Here is a 23,380-nt window from a genome sequence, read left to right as displayed (position 1 = left end):
GAGGCGGCAGCGGAGGCAGCGGCACTTGCAGAGGCGGAGGCCCAACAGGAGGAAGCACGTCGACGGGATGAAGCACGCAAGGAGGAGGCCCGTCAGCGGGAGGAAGCACGCAAGGAGGAGGCCCGCCAGCGGGATATTGAGGTGCAGAAGCAACGAGAGGCAGAGGCTCGTCAACGGGAGCTTGAGGCGCAGAAGAAGCGGGATGCTGAAGCTCAGCGACGACGTGACGAGGAGGCTCGTCGGGTCCGAGAGCTGGAACTTCAGCGCGAAATGGAAGCGAAGCGACAACGGGAGGAGGCAGAGGCGAAGCGGAGACAAGAGGAAGAGGACGCGCAGAGGCGAGTTGCCGCGCAGAGGGCAATGGACGAGAGAGTGGCAGCGCAGAGGGCAGCGAGGGAGAAGGAAGAAGCCCAACGACGTCGAGAGGCTGAGGCCAGACAACACCGCGAAGAAGAGGCCCGAGCACAGGCCGCCGAGGATGCTCAATCCCGCGACGATGGCGATGACGACTTCTTGAGCGAGCTCCAGGATCCGGTGTTCGTTCGGGAACAGCAAGCGGAACTCGAGCGCATCCAGGCTGAACGCGACAACCAGGCCCGGCAGCGCGCGGAGGCAGCCAAGAAGCGCGAGGAGGAAGAAGCTCGGAGGCAGGCCCAGTTCAAGAAGGAGCAGGAGGAGATCTACAAGCGCCTGCAGGCTGAGGAGCAAGGTCGACTGCGTGAACAGGAAGCCAGGCGACGTGCTGAGGAGGAGATGCGCAAGAAGGAGGCCCTAAAGTTGAAGCAGCAGGATGCAATCCTCGAGCATGTCCTCCGGCAATCCAAGGAGGAACACCTTCAGGAACAGGAGCGCCGCCGGAGAGAAGACCGCAGACGACAGGACAGCGTCGGGAGCGGCTCTGACACTAATCGTGACCGTCCGGGGCCTTTCTACACCGCGTCGTCTTCTTCGCCTCGACCGATCCCAACCGCTTCTTCTGCATTCCACGCTACTCCCTCAGCTCCTGGAGATCGCAGCAGCACCGCATCATCTTCAAGTTTCAGCTCCTCTGCCAGCTTCTTCTCTGCGTCCTCCGGATGGTCGAATTCCTCGGGACATACCAGTGCGAGCCGTGCGTCCACGACTCCGACAGCTAGCGCTACTCCGACTCCCAAGCCAGCCACTCCAAGTGTTCCTCCTGGCGCGAAAACCGGCTGGAAGTCCACCCCATCTCCTGCAACGCCTACACCCACTACGGCTTCTTCGACCCGGTCCTCCGGTGCTGGCTACCAGACGGCGCATGGCTCTGGGACCTCGTATACGCATTCCACTCCTAGCACGGCTCGTGCTGGGACGTCCTTCACAGCCTCGTCGCCCATGAACGAACATGAGTGGGCTCGCCGTCAAGAGGAACACGCTCGAAGGCAGTTCGAGCAATTCCAACGCGAGCAAGAGGCACAGCAACGGCGCGCTGAGCAGAAGGCGATGCGTCAGCTCAGCAAGGAGGACGTTGTCAAGATCTTCGAGGAGCACGAGCGTCGTTGGGCTAGACTCGCCTCGATGGACGTCCTCAGCTGGCATTCGTTCCCCTGGCCGATGCTGAAGCAGCCGAGCGACCCGGAGCAATTGACGTACATCGAGATCCAGGCGTACGTCCTCTCCCCGCACCAGCCTGGTGATAAGACTTCGAAGGAGCGCATCAAGGATTATCTGCGCAAGTGGCATCCTGATCGCTTCGAGACGAAGGTGCTGCCGAGGGTCCGGGAGGATGACCGCGAGAAGGTCAAGGAGGGCGCAGGAACCGTTGCGCGGCACCTGAACAAGTTGCTCAGCAGTCTCTCCAGCAGCGCTGAGAACGGCCTATTTGGTTGATTGTAAGAGTAAGTCAATCTTGTCTCGTGCGTAACGCGTTTTGCTGACCACGCTGTGGCAGTTGGTTTAGCAGATTCAACTGTAGTCGGATACCCCAACTCATGCATTGTACGATCATCGCTCATTCACCTCCACAATATATCATACTTAGCAGTCTGTACAACGGCATTCTGGACGCGTCACAGATGGGACTGGGCACATAACACTTATCACATGTATAAATTAGATGAAGTAACACAATGTATGCACTCACTTCTCCAGATGGCGCAAGTCGATCACGTTGCGCCTCTTCCCCGCACGATCCAAATTGACTCGGATGCACAGGCTGGATGCTTCCTGACTCCGGCTATATGCGCTTTGACGTTGAGTGAGTAAGTATATGCGCGTGAATGCGAGCCTTAGGCGTACCGCTTCATACTACCAATGTTCCTTGGCCAACACAACATGACATACACTCAAGATTGAGACGAGATATAGACGCATATGCGTAGTGGGACGGTGGTGGTTGCGGTCAAAGTGGTAGGAGAAATTTTGACGGCCGATCGTCCGTTTCCATTTCAGCGGGACCAGCCCGGTAAGCTGACGTCATCAATCGAGCTGTGTTCAAGGTTAGTAGGCGGGAATGGAGCTGATCATTAACCACTACGACAGGCGCCAGTAGTACGTGGCAATTAACAACGGCAGCCGGGTCACAGAGACAAAAGGATGACAAGTTACATCCAGAGACCGGACAGAAATATTTGAATAATGAACAACAAAGGGGGCAATGGCCAGAACTTAGCAGCCTAGTTGGCAGGATCAGCTCGGACGAATTCTGGATGGTTGTGGTATCGCCTTCAGAATGTACTTACCTCTGTGACAGGACGTGCGACATCACAATGATAATTGAGCAAGCTGCAGGAGCCAGCAAGTAACTAGGATTGCAGTCCAGGTATCCGATTTCGACAAATACGAGTGCACATTGTTCCGCGCGATGGCACAGACTCGGAGACTTCACTCCCCGAGGGCGATGGCGATGAGCCGCGTGAGACCAAGGGAACCGCATTAATGGTCCGTCGTCAAGTTCCAACTCTCAAGTGTCGGGACGGCCTGAGTGGATATCTTTGTCCATGGTCTCATGATGCGTCCTAATCCACGGTACCCACCGGATTCGAAGACGGGTCATTCTACGACAAGGCTTCTTGCAGCTCGCACACCGTCTGGTGGTCAGGCTGGAACACATGGGGAAGCACCGAGCATGCATCGGGAAATCCCACCTAGAAATAGTGAGCAAAACGCAAGACATGATTGGATGGGAGGTGTAGTAGTACAATGGCGCAATGAGTACATAGAATTACAGTGAATCCGAATCGCCGAGCAAGAAGGGTGAGACATAAGGAGTAACCGAGGGGAACCTCCCACGAAGGCTTCACATCCTTGCTCCGAGATGTTGAGCGAAGCATCCGGGGCACATACACGGTGCATTCCTGCACACATACCGAGGGTCGATGCTGCGCACCAGTGTGACCAAGCTCTGGAAAAGGGCCGGATGAATAGACATTTAGCCTCGCGCAGATTCTCCGCAGCTCCACGACTATACAAGGTACTCACGCGCACGGCATCGTTGTACTCTTTCCGAGCTCGCGCTCGGTGTTTCTTCATCTGCGTCCGCGTCCGCCTAAAGTTCAGAAGCAGCGCAGGTAGAGTTTCGCGCAGATCAGCAGGGTGCATGGGATAGTATACAGCGACGCAGAGAAGCACGCACTTCTTTGCAGACCGGGTGTACTTCCCACTCGGGCCCTCATCAACATCAATATCAATGTTGAACTCCTTCGACGTCTGGAAGTTCGTCCACGCCCGGTAGAACTCGCTGGCGCTCCCACCGTTGCGTACGCAAGCACGCTCTTCTTCGACCATGGGGTGTGCATGCACCCAAACGAAGGTAGGTTCGCACCCAGGCCGTCGGGCTCGTCCTCAGCGATGCGTTCAAAGAGGTGCCGGCATGTTGCATAGAGACTCTGCGCGAAGCACCGCAATCAGTTGGCCGAATATCGGATTCCGAAGCCCACCAAACGCGAACGTGCGCGTGGCTGACGTTGCTAGTCTGAGAAAGTGCGCCTCACCTGTGGCCCGTCATCGAAGAAGCTCAAGCCTGGATGAATGGAGAAGTGCAGCATGGCGATGTCCTCCGCAGTGAGCCCAAGCCCGCCCGACGTGTCGGATCCACCGAACCCGAACCCGAACCTGAAGAAGTCGTCGGTGCCATCATGGCCAGTGCGCGGAGATGAGCCCGAGTTACGGGATGCCCTGGGAGGTTGCCCCCACGCGAACCTGTCCGTGAAGTGTGGCTGAGGCCCATATCCGTACCCAGGTTGTGTCCATGGTTGTCTCTTCGGTGAGTAAGGCGTTGGGTCCACGCGGATATACCCAGGCATCGCCGCGGTGACGTCCTGCTCTGCTTCTGGCACCGGCGGCTGCCGTGATGCTCGTTCTCGTTCTCGCAATACCTTCTCACTGTCGTACACGGTCCGCCGCTGTCGGACGTAACGGGAAGTCGGTTTGCTTAGAAGATGGATAATGACAGTCGTGACAATCTCACGACATGCGCCGTCGACTCACCTGAGCGTCGCTTAACGTCTGCTTGACGATACGGTCGTGGGATGTCAATGCAAAAATTGACCGAGCGGTGGTCAGAACATCAGTTCCCGCGGTTCAAATTGCCCACGTACCTCGTATGCTTGCTGTATAGCTGCAAACCGACGAGTGGCACGCTCGGTATCGCCAACATTTTTGTCCGGATGATGGACCAGGGCCAATCTTCGGTATGCAGCCTGGTAGCACATGTCAGCTCGTACTCTGTATTGAGTCTTGCATTGTAGCCTCAATGACAACTATACGAGATATCGCAGTGACAATCAGTCCTTGCTCCAAGTCGAGCAAGGCGCCAAGCGGCGTCCAACGGCCGTCTGTAGGCACTATGACTGGCACGTTCAACCATCGATGAAATTCGTGACGAATCTGATACAACGGCGCAGCAAGAAGTATGCGTATGCACGTTCCCGCTCGTAGTTGTACGTGCAAGGACGACATGGACTGAGGTATGGGGATACACTCCTAGGATACACGTACCTTGATCTCCGCGCCACTCGCACGTTCTTCAACACCGAGCACAACGTACCAGTCATCGGAGTCAAACTGTGCGAAGTCTTCACCCCCAGGTAGTGTAGAGCTAGTAACACCCATATTCGTCAGCAGTACGTAGCTCTCTGTCGCATCAGAGATGGCCGCAATGCGGAGGGGTCGAGAGACTTGAACAAGGGCCACGCACCATAGGCGCTAAAGCTTCAAGGCGGATCGAGCCTGGACTCAGCCTCGTTGCAACGGTCCACATACGTCAGTCCGACTCCCCGTAGTAGCAATACCCGCAATGCACACACACCCTATCCTATTATCCCATGTCACCACCTACTAATGTATCTGACCGCACTAATACTGCAGTCTGGCATATCAAATGCATCATGCATTATTGACGATGTCTCCAAAGCAGCATACGCACAACTTGAACTCTCCTCCAGTCTTGATCCCAACACACGAATCACACCCATATGGCCGAATCGCTCTCAGCCCATCTGCGCGGAGTTCCACCGCCGATGTCCCCGCCGTCTGGTCCATCAGTACATACTTAGGCACTGCGCCCTGACTCCTGAGGCCTGCGGGCCGGTTCACTGGCAGCAGCACCGTCCCGTGCGGTCCAACCAGGGTCCAGCGAACACGAGATCACCCACCTAATTCACCTCAATCAGAGGGCGCGCCACGCAACGCTAACCGTCACAGCATCCCCCCGGAGTCCGGAGCGAATACGAGTGATGCAACCATAAACTTACCCGGTAATTCGTCTTGATGGCAATGTCGATCTGGGGTCCCCCGCGCGGGGGTCCTACTTAGAGTATGCTGAGGGCGGAGAGTTGAGACACCATGAGCGGTGCGCGCACATGACCAACGGAGCACTAGACTCACCGCAACAATTCGAGCACCACAGGAACGCGCGGACCTGTTTTGAGGGAAGGGGCTGAGGCACGTCGTGACCAGGGGCAGTCCACAAGCGTCGAAAGTTGCATTTTGCAAGTGAAATTGCACGCGACGTAGCGCAGTCTATGTGATTAGATACATCATATACAAGATTGCTACAATACTTTCCACACGGGGGGCCCTCCGCTTTGTACGCGCCGCGCCACGGCCCATGCAGCGCGACGTCAACAGTGTTCGGTGTGCGTTCGCGAAATTCCGTAGATGACGATGACTATGATGAGTACGAGTATATGGGGAAAATCAGGGTCCGGGTCCGGAGATACGGTGAATGGGAGAGTTAAGATGAGAGCTGTTGATGGTAGTGGTAAGGGGGAGGAACACGACAGCGAGCAATGTGGCATGGGACAAGGTTGCACGATGAGAGAGATGTGGGACAGCCGAGAGAAGTACACAGACGGGAGACAGACAGAAGGCAGACAAGGGAAGCAGGAAGCAGATCGAGCAGACCATGTGACGATGCGACCATGCCCGGCGGCCGACGTGGATGACGTGCCGTGCGAGCAATAAACCAGGAACTTGGAAGGGAAGTGCATGCGAGGTGAGGATGAGGATGCAAGAATGGAAGGAAGAATGGTTGTGCGCATGGGGAGATGATGCAAGACGATGGATGAAGCAGAGTCCAGACGAACGCGGCGCCCCGAGACCAGAAGAGTAGAAGAAATGCCGATGCAAGATGGAAACGAGTGTGCGTGTGCGGGGTGTTACTAACCGTGCCACTATGAGATAGTATGTCGATTCAAAGAGCGTGCGTGTGTGTTGAAGGAATGCAATAAATTATAATGAATGAGTGTTGGGTTGGCTGGGGCGGCCGCGTCGATAGGCGATGCATGTATGACGTGGAGAGACGAACGAGAGAGGGAGATGGAGTTCCTGGAATACGAGCGGTCGCGCGCGTCGGCGAGCTCATGTGATGTAGTACCACGCAAGGTTAACGCGACCAACATCCTTGATGACCACCTGTGCCTGTACGCGACACACCTGCAAGTCGTCGAGCGCGCCGTGAGCAAAGGTCGACGATTCATCAGCGTGCGAACACTCACCATATCCGCGGTCTCCCAGTCCTTCCAGTACACGTGCAAGCTCCCATCCTCCTTCGTCTCCACCTTCTTCACCGGCCCAAAGCTCTCGCACCACCTCACAACATTCTGCACCCTCCGCTGCTGCTCCTGCTGCCGGTGGTAATAGTCGTCTGACGAGGCCCCGGCCACGGACGATGACGAGCGCGACTGGTCCAGCTCTAAAGGCGCGCCGCTGATCACGAGCTTCTTCTTACGTCTTCGCTGGCGGCCGGTTATCGTCGCGAAAAACGACTGTGGACGTGGCGACGGGATGAGGAACGAGGGCGAAGGCGTGCTGGGCGAAGGAAGGGGGAGCGTCGGTTGTGGTGGAGGCGAAGCTGGCGACATGGGCCGCTCAGGAATCTGCAGGGTGAGGTGTTCATGCCCAGGCGGGTGCGGTGTGGATGACGGGGGAGGGGAAGGCTGGCTACGCGGTGATTCTGGGGAAAGGAGGGGCGAGTCGGGGTGAAAGTAAGGATTCTCCGCGAACACAAGCGACTCTTCCTCGTCGATGTCTTCTGGCATGCATGTTGGCGAATCGGACACGAAAGGATCGGTTTGCATCGGCTCGATCGGTGTTGCCAGCGTGGACGCGTTTGAAGAGTTGGAGGAAGACAGCGAGGGCGTCATCGAAATCTTCGGGGGCATAGAGAACGATGGCCGTGAAGACGGGGAGGGCGCGTCGCGGGAGTCAATGCGGCGAATGTCAAGCACGTCTGAGGAACCGCGAGGGGTGTTGGGCGGGGGCAAAGGCTTAGTCACGGACCCAGACCGCGCGCGCCCGGATATTAAACTGAGGAGACGATCTCGCTTTTTGGTCTTGCTAGCCGGTGATGATAACGCATCATCAAGGGCCATCTGAGTGATGCGGGGGCGGGACGCCACTGAATCAAGCGACCAGCGAGACGCCAGGCCAGGCTCCACGGCGTCTTCCTCCAACGGAGGCTCAAGAGGCGAGTATGTGATCGCCTCTCCGGGAGTAACCACCTCGGTGTCCGGGGTGACGGTTATGTCGCTCATGGGCGAGGGGAGTAATGGGCTCCCTATGGAGAAGGATGGGGACGGAGTGGCAGCAAGCTCAGCCAATCGTCGCAATTGTGGGGACGACACCGACGTTGAGAGCGCGGGCAGGGCTGGACGCTGTTTGCGCTTAGGACTAGCACTGATTGGGTGCGTGCCGCTGAGGGGAACCGTGGAACTACTGCTCCTCCCACGACCCATGGGCTTATGAACAGCGCGTTGCACACCTGCATCCTCGTCCGCGACGTACACCGCTGATCTCTTCTCTGCCTCTGTTTCGCGCTCTTCAAGAAGGGACAAGGTCGACGAGATAGAGGGGTAGGTAGCATGGCGGTGTGTGGTCGGCCGTACCACAGGCGAGCTCGGAAGCCGTGGCGAAGTGCGCGCCTTGTTGAGACGCGGCGACGGAGGAGGGGAACACCGGGCAAAACGTGGCGACACAGGCGGGCTTGTGGGGGGCGATGACAGCAGGGACGTCGCCGCTGGGGACGGAGGTGGGACCATAGGAAGACTGGGCCGATTGCGAATCCTTAGCGGCGGCACGCTCGGGAGAGGCTAGATTGGGCGAGTTAGCATCAGACTTTGCTATGGAGAAAGCTGAACTGAAAAGCATTGGTGATAGACGAAGGGGCAAGCGAGGATCGTGGGGGACAGCATGGGCGCAGGCTCTCACACGACGACGAGCGGGCGAGGCGGAATGAGGGTTGGGAGGAGAGGGAACACCAGCTCAGCAGACAACACAGCATCAGGACGAACGAGCGGCCCTAGCCCTTATCAGGCAATACATCGTCCCAGCGGGATCTCGGATTTCCCCGATCACAGCGTTCGCCACCGATCCCCCATTTCACCCACTGCACGGCGCTCGAAAAGTTTAAACTTTGAACAGTCCAGGCGAGCTCAGCATGTGGCCACACGACGCGTACGCCGCCGCGATCGTCCCCGTCGACGAGGCGGACGCGCACAGAATGGGAAGCATGCAAACTACGAATCGAACAGCGGCCCCCGTCCGACGCGAGCGCAAGGGAAGAGCGCGAATAGTGCGGAAGAATGTTCGCACCCATCTGGTGGAAGACACATACCTTGTCGACATTCCCTTGGGACAAACTCTGCGAGCGTGCCCTCGGGCTTGACGGCAGCGACTGCCTGGCAGCGAAGAGGGTCGGGTCGTACACATATGGCAGACACGCTTCTTCGTCTTCTTCGACTGTTGACGTGTATGCCAATCAATCATGCGCAGTGTGTGCGGAGTCAAACGGACAACTCACCATCGAACAGGTCCGGTATGCTCGCGGCAGACTCTGCAGCTTCTCCGAGTGCCCAGTTGTACTCCGTCTGAATCCACCGGTCCGTGTCGTGGTCGAGATAGGGCGCCTTCTCGTCGGGGATGGACGCGTCGTCATCGAGATAGAAGCGGTCCTCGTAGCCGAGCTGCTGTAATAGCTCGAGTTTGGCGTCCAGCTCGCGAGGGGACGCGGCGAGGTTGCGCTTCATGGGGTTGGAGTGCATGGATGTACGTGTGACTGGGAGCATGGTGGGAGGTGAGGTGAGCACGACGGAAAAACGCAGACAAATACGCGTCTGGGCGAGCGGGGGTCGGACGCGTGGGGGGGAGGAGGCGAGTGAGGTAAGGTTTACGTGGGGCGCGCCGCGTGTGTCGGGTGGGCGTGGGCGGTGGGGGTCGGGGGTCGGGGGCGGGCGTTGGCGCGTCGGTGAGGAGGAGAACCGTCGGGGAGCGGGACGGGAGTGTCGGAGCGAGGCAGGGGGAGGATCAGCGGGCATGAACATGGGCAGGCGAGGAGTATTTGAACGTCTGCTGTAAGCTGCTGTAATCGGAACCTGGCCTCCAGTCCGCTGAGCTTGGCACAGAGTTTGATGTGTGAACTTCTGCACAGAATGGCCACAGCCGAATCTCTCGCTTTTTCCCTCATTTCCTCGAATCGCCACGAATGGCAGGAGCGACCTCTGGCTCGGTGGTGACGTAAGCAGCCCTCTTTTCTGCCCAATCGCGTCCGGCCGCATCCCAGCTTATTTCCTCGTATTTCTCCGGCCACGCGTCCGAGCCGGGCCCCGCGCCTGCCCGCTGATGGTCGTCGTTCTCACCTCCGACGACCAGGGCTCTCAGTCTGTTGGCTCGTACGGCGAGTATGTATATACGGTCCTTGTTATCCGTCCCCTTGGTTGCACACGTCCCAGCCAGCCCAGACACAGACACAGTGCCCTCTCTTCCGAGTCCGTCTCACCCGAAGCCCCCTAGTCTGGGAACACCAGGGAACCCCACAGCGGGAGGTAATAGGGAGGGTCTGCACTCTCTCGCACAGGGAAAACTCCCCTCCTCCCCATCTCCGCAGTCGCGCAGTCCGACCGCCCGTACGGGGCACCATGTCCGCTGCACCCTCCACTTTCTTCAGATTCTCGACTTCTTCCATGGTTCCGACACTCCACCCGCCCGCCCGTCCTCTGCGCGCGAGCCGCTCTATTCTCCCACTCTCTCGCAGCGCATCACGCCATGACAGCGGCCAGTGCACACTGACAGCGACACCCCGAACACTGGAACATGTACACTGAACATTCAAATCAACCCGCCGTCGGACTCGGCGTGCGTGCGTGCCGCCCCCGCTCTCAGCCCGGTGTTGCGGAGTTCTCTGTTCTCTGCATGAACCCTTGGCGCATGCATATGGATGCGACCCTTCCCCGACTCCACTCTTCGGGCTGCTGGCCTACCCCCGCTGACTGCCCATGCCGCCGGCTCGGAACAGCGCGCGGCCTCTCGTCGCTCTTCCCTATTCGCATCCTTCTTCTTGCTCGTCTCATGCGATCTGCACGTAGCCCGCAGCCGGCGGACACACCGCGACTTTTCCGTGCGCGATCATGCGTCCTCGTGTGCGACTCCCGACGCGTACAAGGGTGGGACTTTCCCGAATTCACTTCACTCGGCCTACGTGACGCAGTACATCCGTGCTCAACAGTAAGTATCTTCCAGCTTGTGCTTGAATCCTTGTCCGGCCGAGGTTGCCGCGCAGGATGGTAAGCCTATCCGGCCGGGTTAATATCAGCTTCAACTTGTGCTCGATTTCTGGAAGCTTGAATCTAAGTGGCGTCTAGCCTCCTCCGATCCCTGTGTTTACGCTGCTGCTGCGGTTCTGACTCATTCTCATATCCCGTCTCTCATTTTCTTTATCCCCCCATCTCTCACCGGTCAGTAAGCCGAGCTCGGAGCGGCGACCTGTGCCCTTCGAGCCCCCATCCTCCCATTATGACCTGCGTCCAAACGTTTACGCGACGATAAGGCAATTACTGAACCCCATCTCCGCCTCTCGCCCATATCAGATAATGCATGAGCGTTCCAGCACTCACTTTCGATCAATATTCATCATCGAGCGGACGTCGAGAACTGAAGCTGAAGGCGCAGGTCCCGGTCCCCGGAAAATTGCGCGCACGCTGAAGCTCTGAAGGCTTCCCCTCTCACCTTCATGACGTCTATCTCGCTCTCACATCCAGTAGACACAAGCAGCATCCCCGAAGCGTGCACCATGCATGATCAAGCATGCATACCTCAGGTCAGGACGACGCTTCGAGTTCTTTCATTAACCTGCGTACAGCCATCCATCTATCCCTCCCTCCGCCCGGACACCCGTGCGCACGCAAAATAGGATCGTCTATCCCCTCGATCGAGGAGTCCGACCGCGCCGCAACGCCCTCGAAGCCGTCGAATGCTCCCCTCTACGCCCGTCGCTTGCCCGAACCCAGATGGAGGTTTCGAGTTTTCGACCCGGGATCTCTCAGTCTGCGCTAACGCCGTCGACTCGGACGTTCTCGATCAGCCACAATCTCCCATCTGGTCCCGATCGTTCAACTCAATACCAATACCCAACTAGCAGTACTCAGTACCAGGACAGACCAGGACTCGACGCCCGGAACTCAAAACCCAAGTCCTGTCCGGTGCGCCCTGCGACGAACCCAACGAACTACGTCTCACGACGAAATGCGAATCCAGGCCCGGCACAGTAGTATCCCTAGGGGCACTGCTCCCGGCCCCACCCCGCACGCAATAGCAATGCACATATACACATGCTGGGACCCAGGTTTCTCTCTCGCTGTCATCGTCAACGTTACGCCTCCGGTTGCGGTTGCGGTTGCGAGATGCTGAATCTCCGCCTGCCCCCCCCCTCGCCCCCTGCAGGCTGCCACGGCTTCGCTCCGCCCCAACTCCGCACGCGCCGCAGGGCCCGCACGCGAACACCGAATCACGAATCACGAACTTACCACTAGTCCCAGGAAGATCGCCACCACCGTCGAACGCTGATTCAGTTGTCCAGATGAATTGAAACCCTAACTCTGCTATCTTCGGCACAACGCGCGACTTGGAATTCACAACGCAATAGGGCATGATGACGCCCGGGGGCCCGCGGGGCCCGGACTGTGCACTGTGCCAAGCCCTGAAGTCGACCGGCGCCAGGTACTCGACGATACTCGTCGCTTGGAGAGTATGTACAGTATGTGCTATACTCAACGCCGAGGGAGGGTACTTCGACGTCTGCTCGACTCACGCACACGCCCGCCCATGCACACACCGCTACGCCCGGACGATCGCTCTGCCTGCTCGGATCCCAGGACGGCGCTCTTCGCCCCGGCGAGGTTCGCGCGGCCAGTGACTAGTGACTAGTGGCCAGCCGGCCACACCCCGGCAGCACCCAGATGCACACGCACACGCATACTCCCAAGCTCCACCGACGCAGGGACGGCTACGGACTTACCGCTCGCGCTCTCACCTTGACGAGAAGTGGAACAGCCTCAAGCTTGCTCTTGGCTGACTGCGGACTTCCACCTAAGGGCGACCTGCGGGTTTGCGTCCAAAACTTCGGCGGCATCTCCGGCGTGAGACGCGCCCCGCGCAGCATGCGCATGCCTCCTGTATCCCGTATTCGAAGGTGAACCTGAGGCTGAGGCTCACGCTATAGGCTCCAAAGCTCGAATCCCCGTTAAGCATCTGGCGTCTGGCGTCTGATCAAGTCTGTCGCCTGAGTGTGCCAGTGCATCGACGCATCCATCGATCGCCATCGCCGTCGCCTCGAGGCCTGCGTCCTCCTCATTCTTCCAATCCAAATCCAAATCCAATATAAGCAGCAAATCGCACACCAGCAACCAGCACACGCCGGCGGCGCGGCGCAGGACCGGAGGGGCCGTTCATTAAGCAGAAGCCGAAGCCGCCCCCGTCCGTGCAAGTACTGTGCAAGCAGTTGACGCTTCCGTTCCGTCGACTGCTTCTGTCCGCTCCTTTGTCCTCTCTCCTCCCTTTGCAGGCTCTTCTCGCTCTTCTCCGCCTTCTTCCCCCGGGCCCCCAGGGCCCCAGCTCTCGCCCTCCCTCTTCGTCATCCATCCCCCATGCCCCAACCGGGGACGAAACGAGGAGTGGGAAGAAGATCGCATCTTCACCTCACAGCTCCACCGTCAGAGGGCTACTCCCCGCTACACGCCCGCTGCGCTTGGACCTCTGGCTCGGCCCGTCAAATCAGGTGCACTTCCCCAGCGCGCTCTGGGCTCCCCGCAGCACGCACTTCCGTCCATGATGCATGATGGGTCCTAGCTCCTAGGCCTGAGGTTCGCTTCCCGAATCCCCTACCACAGAACACAGAACACAGACGCCGCCGGGCAAAGGGGGTACGGACTGGACGCGCAAAGCTTTCGCCGGACGTGACTCTGCCTCGATGAACGGACAAAGTTCGCATTGTCGCCCTGTCTCCCTGGAGATGGCGACTTCGACATCGACTTCGATCACTGGTGGAGGTGGTGGTGGTGCTCTCGGTGTTCGCCTTCGCTTCTGGCCTCGGGCCTCGGGCCTCGCGCTCTGCATCTGCGTCTCTGGTCTGTCTGGGAGTTCTGTGCCGCCACTATCAATCGACGTTCGCGCACTCGGAGGCAGTTCGCACAAAGTCGCTCTGTCCCCGCCGTCCACGACATATGACACATCCTCAACACCCCAACGTCTCAAAACTTCAAGACGATTCAAGACCGCAGCTCCCGCCGGCACCAGCGTGTACCCGGGCAGAGGGCTCGCGTTCACGCGATCTGTGGGCGCAGCGCTGTATATGGATGGACCTGGAGGCGCCCGCCGAGTGTACCGGGTGCAGGGATCGTCGACGTGAATATCAATTTGCGTCCCTGACTCGGCCTGAGGCTTGAGGTACCAAGGTCTGCTAGCGTTCTCCCGAGCGTAAAGGCGCAAGCAGTCTCGGGTCTCGAACCTCGATCGGTCAATGCATTCATTCAAGTACGCAGTCGCAGTCACGATTCAAGCCGCATCATGTACCTTGTATCTGCCAGATCCCAAACCTGCGGGACATTGCATCGACATCGACATCGGCATCGACATCGACATCGTACCTGTCGAGCTAGAGCCTGCCAATCCCGGGTGCACTGTGCACTTTGATAGGTCTCTAGAGTACACCCATTGCAAGTCGCAAGCCGCGAGCCTCAAGTCGCGAGTTGCTGTGCCAAGTCCGACAGCCTCCGGTGCCTGCTCAGTCAACTGCTCCGCCTCGTTCGTAGGACGGCCCTCAAGGCCTCACCGCTCGACGACGATACCTTCGGAGCACGCATCCCCATCGCCAATCCCCAGCATCTGACTTTGAATACGAACGCGTGGCCGTCCAGGATCTGCTATACGCTATACGCTATGATACACTATACACCGGGCGTCGGCGCATCCCGTCAACGGTCGACGTTCAAGAGCTGTCAGCGCAGTGTCGGCCCTGAAGAACTCGAGGCGCGAGGCTCGACCGTGCGCGTGAGTGCGCGCACTCCTCCCCGCCGGTACGCCGGTGCTCGTGCTGCGTGCACATCATCGATATCAGTACATCAAGAAGGCACCAGCCACTGGCCAGCCTCAGGCCCCAGCAATGAGCATGCAGGAGGAAGCCCGCCAAACGCGGAACCTCGCCATACATCCCCAGCCGCAGCCGCGCGGACTTGCTTCCTGTCTGGTGTCCCAGCCTGGGTGTCCTGGTGCTTCCCCCGGGCGTCCTCCCCGCCGCCGAAGGAAGCCGGATGGCGCTCCTGCCTCTTTCGGCGCAGCCTCGAGGCGCCTCTCGTACTAGTAGTAGCAGGAGTCCCACTGGCCATTCCCAAGCTTCTTTCGACGCGCGCACAGCTAGCTTGGACGATGATTCGCGATACACGGTGGCACGACGGTCACGATGTACGATGCACGATGCACGATACACGATATCTGCGATGGTCCCTAGTCCCGAGCCCCGAGCCCCTTGAAGCTTGAAGCCCCGATGCCCGATATCGAACCCGCCACGGCGGGTGTGTGCACTGTGCACTAGGTGCTTCGACCTCGGTGGCAGGCTTCTACAATGGCTCCCCTGGTCCCTGCCCTGTGTGCAGCTGGCCGTCCCCGAGGGAGCTCGAAGCTCGAGGCTCGACCTCGCGCGCGAACGTGAAGCACACCGACGATCCCCGCATCGCGCATCCTCCGAGTCGAGTCCCTTAACTCCGAGCCTTGGGTGCTCGCCGGGGTGCCTGGCCTGCCACTGGTGCTGGTGCTGCCGCTGGTGCTGGTACTGGCAACTGCCAGCAAGTACGTTCGCCGCTCGCGCCCCAAAGGTGCAAGGCACCGAGTCTCCTGCTATTCTCAGCCGTCAAGTTCCCCCCGGGCGGGTGGCAGGGCTTCTCGTTCAAGTTCGCCCTATGCCCGCTGCCAGGCTTCCCGCGAACCGCGAAGATTGGTGGGCACTAGTGCTTGCGTGCGCTCCCGGGGGCGGGGAGTCCTTCCTTGGGTCCTTCGATGCTGGCTGGCCAATCGTTGCTGACTGTATCCACTGTCCTGATATCGAGTTCGAGCGTCGCGCCTCGCGTAACACGGCCTTCCCTCCGAGTCCGAGTCGGGTGTCACCCGTCGGGACGTCGAGACTCGACGTGGTGGGAAGGGACGTCTCGTGCGCATAGATAGGGACGTACGATACGTACCAGCGCAGCGCACAATGTCAGCGCATGTCAGCAATCGTACGCACTACGCAGCCCTGTGATTCTGCGCCACCCGGCTGAAGAAGCCAGGGAGGGGGGGGGAGGGTCCAGGTGCTTCTGAGTTCTCTGCCCTGCGCCGCTTTGGCAAGGGCCTGCCGCGGCCGTGTCTTGCCGTCGGGCTGACTGCGCAGAGTCGAGAAGGGGACGCAGGGCCGACGGCCGGTACGTATGCCCGTATGTGAGTTTCGTGCAGCTGCCATTGTGAGACCCTGTTCCGAGCACATGAATGCTGTCGTTGAACGTTTGGTCAGAACTGTACAAGTGGAGGGGTGGCTTTCCGAATGCTGTCGTTTTTCTGCGTTTGGGCTATCTCGTGTACGTGCCTATGTTTTCTCCGCGTTTCGAATGAGAGACCCGCTAACGCCAAGGGTCGCAGCTGGGTGCAATGTGATTGCATTCTCGTTCCCATCCACTGGCATCCACTGAATCCATGGCGACATCGTTCGCACTCCTCTCTGTCAGCACCGGGGGGTCCCAGCCATGTTTGTCAACATTCGCGGAGATACGAAGACCAATGGACAGTAGTACAGGCAGCGAGCCAGCCCTTCTTGCCCTGGCTCCGTAACCTACTTACGCGGCTGGGAGCAGTTTGCGGAGCCGCGACGCGCGAATGCTAACCTTGCAATACTGTCTGTGCCCCTCCTCAGGGCCGATCAGCCAGCGACGGTGGGTAGCGCACGGCGGGGCAGCTCGTACCTCATCGACATTGGGCTATCACGCGCACGATTTGCCCGGATGACGTGCGCGGACCCTTTGCAGCAGCAGCAGTTAGGACCCCTTCTTTGCTTGCCCCGGCGGCGACCGCAGCCGAGCGAGGGGCGGGTGCGTCGGGGTGCCTGCGCCCTGAGTGCCGCCTTCTGCGCCAAGCCCACATCCCGCGGCCGGGCGCGGATCCCGCCTCGCTCCTCCCCTTTCGGCGCGCGCCCTTCCCCACCTGGGCAGGCGCTGACGTCACGCCCGCGCGGACCCACGACGGCGTCGGTGTCGGGTGTCGCGCATCGGTGCATCGTGCCGCGCGCGAGGCTCGAAGCACGCGGCCAGCGGGTGCAGGCATGTTGGGGCGCGGTCGCGAGCGCGCGGGTGGGCGAGGACTTGCGCGAGCTTGCCCTTTCCTGTGCGCGATCGTGCACCTGCCCGGCGGAGACTCGGCAGACTCGGTGTGCTCGACTAGCGTGCGGATCCGACGATGGGGAGCTAGTCTTGACGGCCGCGGCGGTGATCATACGGTATGCTGATCCCGACCCCGACCCGAACATCTCAATCGTGCTCCGGTCACCAAAGCGTAGATCGCCCGCCCGCGCGTTCTCTCCCTCCGTGTCCCTCAAGCTCGCGCACGTGATCATCAAGACGGGAGTAGAGCGTGGATAGCATCGACAGAATCAATGAACTGCACCCGGTATCCAGAGTCAATCAAGACACCAGTGCGCCCGCCTGCTCCGCATCGGCCTTGAAATGAAGCTGACTCCTGCCAGCTCTCTGCAGGGAACCCTCTCTCGCTCGGCCGACAATGGCGGATCTAGCTATGTTATCAGCCACCCCGCCTCATGTCTTCAAGCTAGCCGACGTACTCCCAGCAATTGAAGACGATCCGTATTGGACAGCATATACGGCGGCGAAACGCTGTCGGTCAAAGACCGCGCCTTGGGACAGTCCTAGCCCGCCGGGTTCGCAGTGGACGGAGGACGCACTCGATCGCCTTCCAGCTTCAATACAGTATTAGGACTTCTGCCTGACGTTACCTTTCCGCCGGGCTCCAGAAGTGCGGCGCGGCCCAGTGACCGCGCGCATCCTCAGTGGCTGGCTGATCGCCGTCGATAGCGCGCCCCGGCCCCGCTGTACGTCCCCTTCCTCGACCTTCTCTCATATGGCCACCAACATAAGCTGCAGGAGCACTAGCGCACCAACGCGGACGACCGAGGACGCCATTGCCCGCAATTGCAATGTGGTCTATGTCCGCCTCCGCCTCTTCCATCTTCTGTCTTCTGCAGAACGCCGCCCAGCCTCCGCCTCTCCCATACTCTGGACCCTCCTGGCCCCACAGCGGTTCGGCGAACCCGTACAGGAAGATCGGCTGCTCGCCCATGAACGTTTGAACACCTCTCCTTCTCCTACTACCGATGCCGCGGTCCACGGCCCAAGCTTGTGCCCCGCGGAGCCTGTGCGCCCTTCTTAGTCTGAAGACTGCCGCCAGCTGCGGCCGTTCTGTCAGATCGATCTCTTAGCTCACATTCCTCCGCCGTTCCTCTTATTCCCCGTCGATCCTGGTGCGTCCGCGGAACGGCGCTCGTACCTACCGGCATACCGGCTATGACTTCACTCCTTCTGCGCTCGGCCCGGTGTACAGTAGCCGTCACTTGAGCTCTGACCAACCTTCTGGCTTGAGCCCGGTTCTGGTCAGGATTGCCTGCAAGCTGCACCCTCAACGTAACGCTGGGACTCGGACGTGGTACGCCGTGCTACCAATCGTGCTGCATTCGCGCTCTCTCCCCCGTCCTCCCAGCAAGTCATTCCATCTGCCGGTATGCCCCATGCTGCATCCATCATCTAGATCCGGATTTTCCAGGAGATGGGCTCGATAGCGATTCGACAAGTTGGGCGCTGGTGGCCGCGGTCATCAGCTGTCAGTTTGTGGTCGTTCATTTCATGAGACGTTCTAGGACGATCAGATATTTGTAGTCGGGCCGGACGACCAGCACCCTCGACATACCCAAGGATTCCTGAATATGACATGTCCTACCCCCGGAACAGTGCCCCGTGTCGTCGTGTGCTCAAGACCACAAGCCTGTGGTTCGGGCGCACATGGGCGGCGGACATATGCACGAACGTTCAAGCTCAAGGCCGGACTGGCAGCACATTCTCGTACGTCGTTCGATATGTCGTGCCGTTCATTTGACAGTTGCACAACTCCGCCTCTAGATTGCAATAACACGTCTGGAATCATGATGGGCAAGTCCTTTTTCTCTTCTCTTCCTCAGATCAGAACGGGATCTTTTTCGCCCACCCCCAACAAAGCCAGGCGTGCGGCGTATCGCACGCACGGCCTTTCATGTCGAGCTCCTCCTCCTCCAAGGGAGCACCAGTAGTACGTATACCTCTAGCCCTCGCGGACTTTCCTCCAAGCATCTAACGCCGCACCACGCGCACATGGGCGGCGAACTGCTCGAATGTCCAGATTCGTGCATCTCGAGCACCAGCTTGGCCCACGCTCCCACAACCAATACACACGATCACGAAGGTATGTCATACGATATGTTTCGCTGTCACTTACATACACCCGCCCGACTCCGCCTCTAATAGATCGCGACTCTCCTGCCACTGCAGCATCCCAAATGCTCCACTTCGACGCTTCGAACACAGTCGCACCGTGTGGTACAGTATGTCGCCGCCCGCAAGGCTCGCCGGAGTACCGCTCTAAGCCCGCGCTTCTGCGAGCCCACTAGTGCTGTTCGAAGCGTGGCGTGCGCACATACAGTACTCAGTACGCGTATCTCATCCGTACTGTTCTCTCCCTTCTTTGGCCCACGACGCTCGGATATCGCCCTACGCCCGCCCGCCCGCCTGCCCGCATCTGCACATTCCTACAGTACGCCGGCTGCTGTAGTACCGCCCCACGAACCCACCGAACCACCGAACCTCCAGCCACTTTCGAGCTTCCTAACCTTCGCAGATATGTATACGTAAAGAAAAGAGTCCAGATGGACGGGCCCTCGGCACCTTTCGCTGACTGATCCAGAGTCCAGAGTCCAGAGTCCGGCGCCGTTCAGTATTCAGTACTCAGTACTCGTAACATCGTGCACACCCACTTCTTTTTTCTTTTTCTGGAATCTGCAGGACACAGGCTACGCAAAGCTTAACGTGGGCACCGAAGCCGCCCTTCCTCGCGCACGCTCAATTTCTTCCTGGTATATTTCCTCCCTCAGCGAACACTAGTGATTTTGCCCGCCTGTTCCACGCTCCAGGTCATGGGAAGGAGAGCGACGGGCAGCTGTGCTAGCGTGCTGGCGTGTGTTCCCATGTACGAGACTGCGAGTACATACTGTGCAGCAGAGTTTGCGAAGTATAAATTGGATCCGTGGATTTCGCACATGGTGCTGGAGGTTTCCCAGTGTGCGAGCAGCGCACGGCGGCCCGGGAGGCCTGCGCCCGCGTCCTCTTCCGACCCCGTGCGTTCGAATTCGTGCGTTCGTGCATTGACTTGCTGAGCCTGGTATGGAGCCCTGTTCTCGGGGAGGATTGCGCAGCAGTAGGCTATACCAAGCTTGAACACACTGGACATGAGGCAGGGCCCCTCCTGCATGAGATGGTTTATGGTTTGCGGCCCGCACGGGAGTTGGTGTGAGGCTCAGGCTGAGGCAGACGAACTTCCTGCATCTGTTGGGAATGCTCGTACCGTGTACGCGTCTGTACGACATACATTGCATCTAGCACCTTACAGTGTACTTCGCGCGAGATCCCGCATGCATAGTGCGCGTCCCGCCCGCCCGTCGCCAATGCAGTCTGCGATCCCGCATCATCAAGTATATGCATGTATTGAGCGTACGCATTCATTCCCGTACCATCTCCTTCGCACGACGCCTCGCACGCGCAGTCCTGCGCCCACAGATGATGGATGATCATGCCTGTATGTAACTCGGTTCCCCGACAAGGATCGTAAGTATCCAACACCAGCAGCAACTTCACTCGAGAAGACACGAAGGACGTACCCACGACCTCGCTGTTAACGCATTCCAGCATCCCGCCATCCCGTCAACCTGCCATCGCACGTCCCTTCGTCAGAGCTGACATCCGAATCCGCCCACCCGGATTACTGAGCTTGATTCAGGCAGTCCTCGTGGCATGCAGCGCGAACACACATCAGCAATGTGTACGTACAGCAGCGTCTTCTACCGCTCGCCCACCGTCTGTGCCACAATATGCATACTGTATACGAAACCGCACGCGCCTTCTCCCGTGGCGTGTGGCAACCTGAACTTGCCGGAAAGAAGTTCCAGTTGAAGGGCCTCCAAGTTCGCTCGCTTGCTCGTGGCACAAAGGTTAAGATTCAACCTACGGGTGCCAGGCGGCCGGCCCTTTGTTCCCAGCTGAGCGTCCTGGTTCCCTTTGTCCCTACCGCTCTGGTAACGGCCTCTTGAAGCCAGGGACCTGGGATTCGGGGATGGTTACGTTACCCTTCCCATCAGCCATGAATGTTTGAACCATGAAGCTGGAGCATGAAGTGCGCGTACTTATGAATGACATTGAGACAAGGAAGGCAGGCACCTGAGGATGATGCATGGTGCATGATAGGATGAACGCACATCCGTGTGCCGGACGGGTATTAAAGCACGTCCTTCAGCTCCGTCTAATTCATGCAATCGTGCCCTCAGGGCCCAGACTTCTCCCCGAGCGTTCCACGGGACCACGAGGCGCGTGCGATGACGAGAATGCATGTGGGTTTACGGGACGGCCCAAGTTTGGGATGGCGGCCTTCAACGTACGCCTCGCCTGTGCTGTTGACCGATTGACCCGCCCCGGGGGACCAGCCAGATGGCACCTGGTGCATACAGAGTACGGTCTTCGTGAACGCAAACACGATCGCCCCGCCCGGAACGTTGGTGAATCAGAGTCGTCGACTTCTGCATTGCATTCCCCATGGCGATATAGGATATCGGGACTCTATGCTCAGGCTCTCCACACTGCCTTGCGGGTGCGCTGAGGACCGGAGCAGTCGCGACGAGCGCGAGCTGACAGCGTCAGCGTCAGCGTTCAAAGTCACGGCACGAGGTGATCCAATCTGCCCAAGCATAACGTAGGGACGTACCATGTACGTGAGCGAGGGCACTAGCATCCAGCGTCCCGGCCCCGACCGCGGGTACGCGAAGCTGAGATCAAGAACGGCCGCCGTTTGAATTTATATATGTAGGGTGGACGCCACATCCAGAGGCTGAACAACTTGTACCATGCTGGGAGGCTCGGGGTATCCCGCAAAGTTCCAAAGCTGCGCCCGACATACTTGCTGCTTGCTGGTGCTCGGGCAGCGCGGGGGGAACGCAATGCGCACCCCTGGTACTGATAGGATTAACCTCAGCCCCCGAGCAAAAGCTCGCGAGAGCCTGCCTGTCAGTGTGGTCACCACCGCCCGCCGCCCACTAGCCCCCTACGGCACACAGCGCCAAAGTCGCCAAGCCGTCCATCAGACCGACCAGAGAGGAAAGGATGGATCGTAGAAGCCTAAATGACAAGAAGGGCTTTCGCACCCCCCCGGTGACCCAGGTGGGCCTTGCGGCCTGCGCTGCGTGGACGTGCGAACACCAGCCCACAAGAAGTTGTGGGGTTGCGCGCTGGATTACTTCGATTGCTTCATGTTAGGTTCGTCGCCGCCCTTGAGCTTGAGGCATGACGACGGGGCACTGGGGGACTGCGTCATCACGTTCGATAGGATCCAGGATCCAGCACCCCATTGAACGTGCCGTGACGCTCACGAAGCACGAAGCACGAAGCCACGTAGGCGTTCCGTCGTGCCGGGGTGGGGGTTTCGGACGTTCACACTTCCAACAGATGGTGCGCCCCCTTGTATGGAACAAGCCAAACGGCGCGTTCTTGGGGGGGGCATCGGCATCTCTGATTCTCTTCGGGCTCGTGCCCTTCATATCCGCCCAGGCCATATGTACAAATCTGTTTCATGGCCATTACCTGTGTGAAACGAAGTGTGCGTCAGCGATCTTCAGGTTAACGCAGGGATCATATCAGGGCGGGCAAAAAAGTAACCACCTGGTTTTTCGAACCTGCTGCTCCGGACGCAGTCCGGAGCAACGAGATGCAACTGCTGCCGATCAGTGCTACGATCGCGACCGCGGACTCCACCATATGAAACGAGGTGCATATCCCGGAATAGAAGGTGTAGTGGTTCGAGTTGGATCGCAGAGGATGCGAACCAAGGAGGGAAAAGGAAACAAGACTTGACATCATAAATATCGTGCGTGGCTACGTACAGAAAAGTCGTGGCTATGTACATTTTATAGCGGGGTCGTCACGGAACTACGTGAGAGCAAACAGCAGAGAGCAGAAGAGTCAGTCCGTCAGTAAGCCTACAGAGTACCGTACAGCGTCGCGAGATCGCATCTATGGGGAGAGGAGAGCAGAAAAGCGTATAAATACATAACGTTACGGGTATAAGACACTAAGGGTGAAGGGTAGGGGTAGTGAAGGGAGGAATCGCAAGAGGCAGAACAAGAGGGACGGAGTGAGATAAAAAAGGGGAGAACCGAGACAGAGAGACAGAGAGAGACGGACATGGATACATCCAGCAGAGGAGAGAGAGAGGATGAGATGGATAGAGAAATCATAGAGAAGGAAAAAGAAGAAAGCACGAGGCAGCA

General features: G+C 58.9%; 9 protein-coding genes across 9 annotated transcripts; 6 read left to right on the top strand and 3 right to left on the bottom strand.

Moving 5' to 3' along the window:
* Positions 1–1,464: 1,464 nt before the first annotated feature.
* L226DRAFT_455881 (uncharacterized protein) lies at positions 1,465–1,851 on the top strand (the record flags this gene model as incomplete). Its single annotated transcript, XM_067675262.1, has 1 exon — positions 1,465–1,851. One exon carries the CDS (start codon positions 1,465–1,467, stop codon positions 1,849–1,851), a length of 387 nt encoding a protein of 128 aa, XP_067539940.1.
* A 1,264-nt stretch (positions 1,852–3,115) lies between these two features.
* On the bottom strand, positions 3,116–5,149 carry L226DRAFT_609841 (DnaJ-domain-containing protein). The gene is made up of 7 exons (XM_067686095.1): positions 4,960–5,149; positions 4,560–4,661; positions 4,450–4,467; positions 3,954–4,364; positions 3,596–3,848; positions 3,442–3,508; positions 3,116–3,364 (listed from the first exon to the last, which is right to left on the bottom strand). The coding sequence occupies exons 1-6, from the start codon at positions 5,071–5,073 to the stop codon at positions 3,489–3,491; spliced, it is 918 nt and encodes a 305-aa protein (XP_067539939.1). The 5' UTR covers positions 5,074–5,149; the 3' UTR covers positions 3,116–3,364; positions 3,442–3,488.
* Positions 5,150–6,662: 1,513 nt separating this feature from the next.
* Positions 6,663–8,631, bottom strand: L226DRAFT_248004 (uncharacterized protein). The gene is made up of 2 exons (XM_067673244.1): positions 6,960–8,631; positions 6,663–6,897 (listed from the first exon to the last, which is right to left on the bottom strand). Exons 1-2 carry the CDS (start codon positions 8,499–8,501, stop codon positions 6,823–6,825), a joined length of 1,617 nt encoding a protein of 538 aa, XP_067539938.1. The 5' UTR covers positions 8,502–8,631; the 3' UTR covers positions 6,663–6,822.
* A 4,411-nt stretch (positions 8,632–13,042) lies between these two features.
* On the bottom strand, positions 13,043–13,538 carry L226DRAFT_247987 (uncharacterized protein). Its single transcript, XM_067673243.1, has one exon. The coding sequence runs from the start codon at positions 13,372–13,374 to the stop codon at positions 13,084–13,086; it is 291 nt and encodes a 96-aa protein (XP_067539937.1). The 5' UTR covers positions 13,375–13,538; the 3' UTR covers positions 13,043–13,083.
* Positions 13,539–14,405: 867 nt separating this feature from the next.
* Positions 14,406–15,477, top strand: L226DRAFT_247961 (uncharacterized protein). The gene has a single exon (XM_067673242.1). It carries the CDS (start codon positions 14,671–14,673, stop codon positions 15,265–15,267), a length of 597 nt encoding a protein of 198 aa, XP_067539936.1. The 5' UTR covers positions 14,406–14,670; the 3' UTR covers positions 15,268–15,477.
* A 3,462-nt stretch (positions 15,478–18,939) lies between these two features.
* Positions 18,940–19,826, top strand: L226DRAFT_247932 (uncharacterized protein). Its single transcript, XM_067673241.1, has 3 exons — positions 18,940–19,104; positions 19,195–19,257; positions 19,320–19,826. Exons 1-3 carry the CDS (start codon positions 19,069–19,071, stop codon positions 19,701–19,703), a joined length of 483 nt encoding a protein of 160 aa, XP_067539935.1. The 5' UTR covers positions 18,940–19,068; the 3' UTR covers positions 19,704–19,826.
* Positions 19,827–20,495: 669 nt separating this feature from the next.
* Positions 20,496–21,271, top strand: L226DRAFT_531175 (uncharacterized protein). The gene is made up of 2 exons (XM_067680027.1): positions 20,496–21,164; positions 21,248–21,271. The coding sequence occupies exon 1, from the start codon at positions 20,936–20,938 to the stop codon at positions 21,152–21,154; it is 219 nt and encodes a 72-aa protein (XP_067539934.1). The 5' UTR covers positions 20,496–20,935; the 3' UTR covers positions 21,155–21,164; positions 21,248–21,271.
* Positions 21,272–21,429: 158 nt separating this feature from the next.
* L226DRAFT_247916 (uncharacterized protein) lies at positions 21,430–21,815 on the top strand. The gene has a single exon (XM_067673240.1). It carries the CDS (start codon positions 21,481–21,483, stop codon positions 21,715–21,717), a length of 237 nt encoding a protein of 78 aa, XP_067539933.1. The 5' UTR covers positions 21,430–21,480; the 3' UTR covers positions 21,718–21,815.
* Positions 21,816–21,900: 85 nt separating this feature from the next.
* Positions 21,901–22,315, top strand: L226DRAFT_247915 (uncharacterized protein). The gene has a single exon (XM_067673239.1). The coding sequence runs from the start codon at positions 21,962–21,964 to the stop codon at positions 22,226–22,228; it is 267 nt and encodes an 88-aa protein (XP_067539932.1). The 5' UTR covers positions 21,901–21,961; the 3' UTR covers positions 22,229–22,315.
* The last annotated feature ends 1,065 nt before the right edge of the window (positions 22,316–23,380 follow it).

The sequence above is a fragment of the Lentinus tigrinus genome, assembly GCF_003813185.1.
Source record: "Lentinus tigrinus ALCF2SS1-7 unplaced genomic scaffold L226scaffold_4, whole genome shotgun sequence".
NCBI lineage: Eukaryota > Fungi > Basidiomycota > Agaricomycetes > Polyporales > Polyporaceae > Lentinus > Lentinus tigrinus.
This window is presented reverse-complemented; position numbering and strand designations above follow the sequence as displayed.